The 3855-nt window shown below is 39.2% G+C and overlaps 1 protein-coding gene across 1 annotated transcript; it reads left to right on the top strand.

Moving 5' to 3' along the window:
* Window positions 1–381: 381 nt before the first annotated feature.
* On the top strand, window positions 382–3074 carry LOC146970165 (uncharacterized). The gene is made up of 4 exons (XM_085804644.1): window positions 382–433; window positions 1937–2251; window positions 2333–2605; window positions 2905–3074. Exons 1-4 carry the CDS (start codon window positions 382–384, stop codon window positions 3072–3074), a joined length of 810 nt encoding a protein of 269 aa, XP_085660770.1.
* Window positions 3075–3855: the final 781 nt, after the last annotated feature.

Raw genomic sequence — 3855 nt, forward strand, 5'->3', positions numbered from 1 at the left:
TCAGAGGACCACAGTGGAAATAAGTCTGTGTTATCCTCATCAGTTTTGTATTTCTTTTCTACTGACAAATAAATCAAATCAAATCAAAGAATCATATAACACATTTACAAACACAAGCATCGACCAAAGTGCTCTGCAAAAATAAGCATGACAAAAATCACAGGAAGTGACCAGATAATATCTCATGTTTTCAGCAGAAGACGGTCACTTGAAGATCCATAAAACAGATCTTAAAGAGGAAGTTTGAACCGAGGAGTTCAGGTTGATATGGAGATTGTGAATCTAAATGTGACTTTGACAGGAAGGGCGACTCTATCTCATGTACAACAACCCACCACCACGTCACACTGGTTCAGTTTGGTCTGAGAGAAGCCAGAAAACATGAAGTCTGTCTTTGTGATACTGGGACTGCTGGTCTGTGTAAAGGCTGCAGGTAAGACATGAACACTGTCTGATAACTGATATTGATGATAGATCAATAATAATGGAGGTCTGTATCATGAATATTAAGTAGAAGTTAAATATCAGAACTGTCACTCAGCCCTGTGTTGTTAATGTTGGACACTATTTGTGGTGCACTACTGAGTGAGTGTTACCAAAATGTACAAAAAGTAGTGTGATTATGGGTTTTTATGTTACTGCCACCTGATTATTGTGTCTTTTTCTTTCCTTAGAATGGAAAATGGAAAACTTTTTTCTTAGAATGGAAAAAAAAGAAAAAACTTAATGAGAAAGAAAGAAAGGAAAAAAGGTCCCCATTAGGGGGGGTGGTGGTGGGATAAAAAAAAAAAAAAAAAGTAGTGTGATTTACATGAAATCCACCTCGGGGCACTAGATATCAAATTTACCAAATAAGTTTCATAGAAGTATACTAATTATTAACTTGAAACCTTGATTAATAATTGATTTAATAAGTATCACCAACATTACCTCATCAATAGCAGAAGAAGTTGAAGCATTGGGAATTTCTACAGTGTAGAGGTTGGCAAGACTCACTCTAGTGCAACATTAAACAGAACAGCAAAGATTCAAAGGAGTTTATTTGGACGCATGAAAATGAAATAATATAAATGTAACCTAAGCCACCTACACTTTGTACAGGTGTGTATGTGAAATCAGACAGTAGCAAGAAGATGTGCTTCTTCGTCTAACACCAAGTCACAAAGTGCTCAAGTCACAAGTCATTTGACTATTGTATTAATCTTATGATATTCTTTACAATGGACGGACAGCTGAGGGAGGTTCAAGTTCTTTCACTGCAGCTCATTGATCATAACATGAGCATAAGAGTCAACTAGTTGAGGCACTGCACACCCAATGCTAGACAGCATTCATCCTGACCTAGGCTGCCCTCTAGAGGACATCTCCAACATGACACATCAACAGGACAACATTCAGGATGATCGTCTCTCTCTACTACATTCCTCCCCCCTTAAGCTGTTTTCCTCCTTGCAACACAAACAAAGCACACATAAACGTGTCATCAACGCCTTCTCTGAAATGACAATGAATGTGTCAATCCTTTGATCACTTAACAATGAGTAACAATCAAATATCACAACCAAGTTACAACAAGGTACTCACGTTTTCTTTTAAAGCCCAGTCCATACTTATAGTCCTACAGTGAACAGACCTGAACTTGTGTCAACAGGAGAAGATTTACATCCAGAGGTGGAGACTTCTCCAGCTCCTCCTCCACCTCCTCCACCACCTCCTTCTCCAGCTCCTCCCCTGATTCCTACTACCCACTTCCTACTTTCTGTTATGATTCCTCCTCCGATTCCTATTCGGATTACCTATAAGGATTCAGGTACATATTCATATAATATGTTGACAACATAAAGTTCAAATCAGTGGCTCCTCTTTCAGTGTCTGTCTTGTTTAAAATCAACTTCAATCATCACTGTGACTGAATGATGGTCTGTTGGTTTCACAGGGCCCAGGAGGGGTCCTATTCGTTTGTTAGTGCAGACAGGAGAGGATTTACTCCTGAAGGTGGATGAGGCTGATGTACCTCACGACTTTACGACTGTTGAGTGGACAGCCAGTGGTGGAGACACATTGGTAACATTTTCATCTAATGAAGAACCGGCAGTCTCTGATCGTTACAGAGGAAGGGTCAATGTGTCTGAGGAAAATTTCTCTGTGAAACTGAAGAATCTGCAAAAGTCAGACAGTGGATTTTATACTGCACGAGTGCTGGTGAATGGTAACGTCAAAGCGCTACCTCAATACGGTGTCACAGTTAAAGGTGGGTTTGTTAACTCTTCAGACGCTGCCAGAGAGAATCTGCTGCTGTTTCTAAAACTCTTCCTGTAAACTCTCCCCTCAGATCCAGTGTCTCCAGTGAAGCTGACAGTCGACTCTGTGACAAACAGCTCAGACTCCTGTGACCTCACTGTGACCTGCAGATCACTGGACTCACATCAGATCAGCATCAGCACCACTGTTTCCTGTAACACCACCACCTGCAGTCAGGAGGGAGGAGAGGAGTTAAAGTTACGGTTCTCTGATGCTACTCTCCATGTTTACCTGCTGGATGACACAATCATCTGTGACCATAGCAACTGGGTCAGCAGGATCAATGACAGTGTGATGATTGATCCTAGCCTTTCCCTCCCACCACCTGGTAAGTCTGACAGAGAAAACATCCTGTTGATAATGTTACACACTAGAATGAATTAGAATTTATTTTCTAAATACTAAAAAATAAAACCAAACTTCTTTCAAAGAGACAGTAAATGATGATAATGATTAATAACTTAATGACATCACCCACTTTGTTTTATTCTGATGTGACGTCACCAAGTTTGACAGATGTTGTGGATGTTGTTACTGAGTGTAAAACACACAGGTGCTGAGCAAACAGAGGAAGAATAATAAGAGGTTGATGACTTCCTGTTGACCAGTGTCAGTCTGATGAAGGTGGTTGTTGTGTTGCAGGTTCAGAGAGTCTCTCTGCTGGTGTCTCTCTCTGCCTGGTGAAGACAGTCGTCTTCTCTGTGGGTCTGGTCGTCATGGTGGCTGCTGTCATCAGTGTCCATGTCATGGAGAGACTCCAGAAGAAAAACTGAAATGTCAAGTTAAAGGAGCCTCTGTGTTGTCTCTGACCACTGGGAGCACTGTGGACACGTTTGGGATTTTTATTTTTATTTTATGTGTGAACCTTTCTCTAGTTTGATGCATGTGAATAAGAAATGAAACCTGGATGTAAACAAGTCAGGATTTTATTTACTTGTTAAATCAGCTTCTGAAACTCTTTTGTAAAGCTTCAGTGACTCTCAGCTTTAACCTAAATCCTGCTCATGATTTGATGTATAATTTATATAATGAGAAACAATTGAAACATTCTCTTAATGCAGCAAAGACACAAGATGCTGACAATGACAGCTGGATCAATGAACCACAATTATCAGCAAAGAACAAGAATAAAATCAACTGCTGGCTTCTGCAGAACCTGAGGCTGAACTGTGTGATTTTACATTATGACATACATACACATAAATCTTTAAATTCGTTTTTTGAAACTAGGTCTCCATTGCAAAGACATTTTTTCAGTCAATGGGATTTATCTATTGGATTTTAGATTATTGCATTAAACGTGTTCAGCAATTTAATCTTCACAAATGAATAAAGACACAATACAGTACAAATTTATTCATATCGCACATTTACAAATAAAAGCACTGGCCAAAGTGCTGCACAAAATAAGCATGACAAAATCACAGGAAGTAACCAAATAATATCTCATGTTTTTCGCTGATAACGAACACTGATGAATTATGAATATCTATGAATTTGGTTTTTAAATCTTTCGAAACTGAGTCTCTGTTGCAGAGAAATTAATTCAGTCAA

Source organism: Trachurus japonicus, chromosome 17 (assembly GCF_045865225.1).
Source record: "Trachurus japonicus isolate A0001 chromosome 17, Traja_1.0".
Classification (NCBI taxonomy): domain Eukaryota; kingdom Metazoa; phylum Chordata; class Actinopteri; order Carangiformes; family Carangidae; genus Trachurus; species Trachurus japonicus.

Bases quoted from the DNA above. Each gene is read 5' to 3' on its own strand.
- LOC146970165 (XM_085804644.1), top strand. From the start codon at position 382: ATGAAGTCTGTCTTTGTGATACTGGGACTGCTGGTCTGTGTAAAGGCT. The intron at 434-1,936 runs GTAAGACATGAA...TTGGTTTCACAG, and splicing joins GGTCTGTGTAAAGGCTGCAG to GGCCCAGGAGGGGTCCTATT. The intron at 2,252-2,332 runs GTGGGTTTGTTA...CTCTCCCCTCAG, and splicing joins ATACGGTGTCACAGTTAAAG to ATCCAGTGTCTCCAGTGAAG.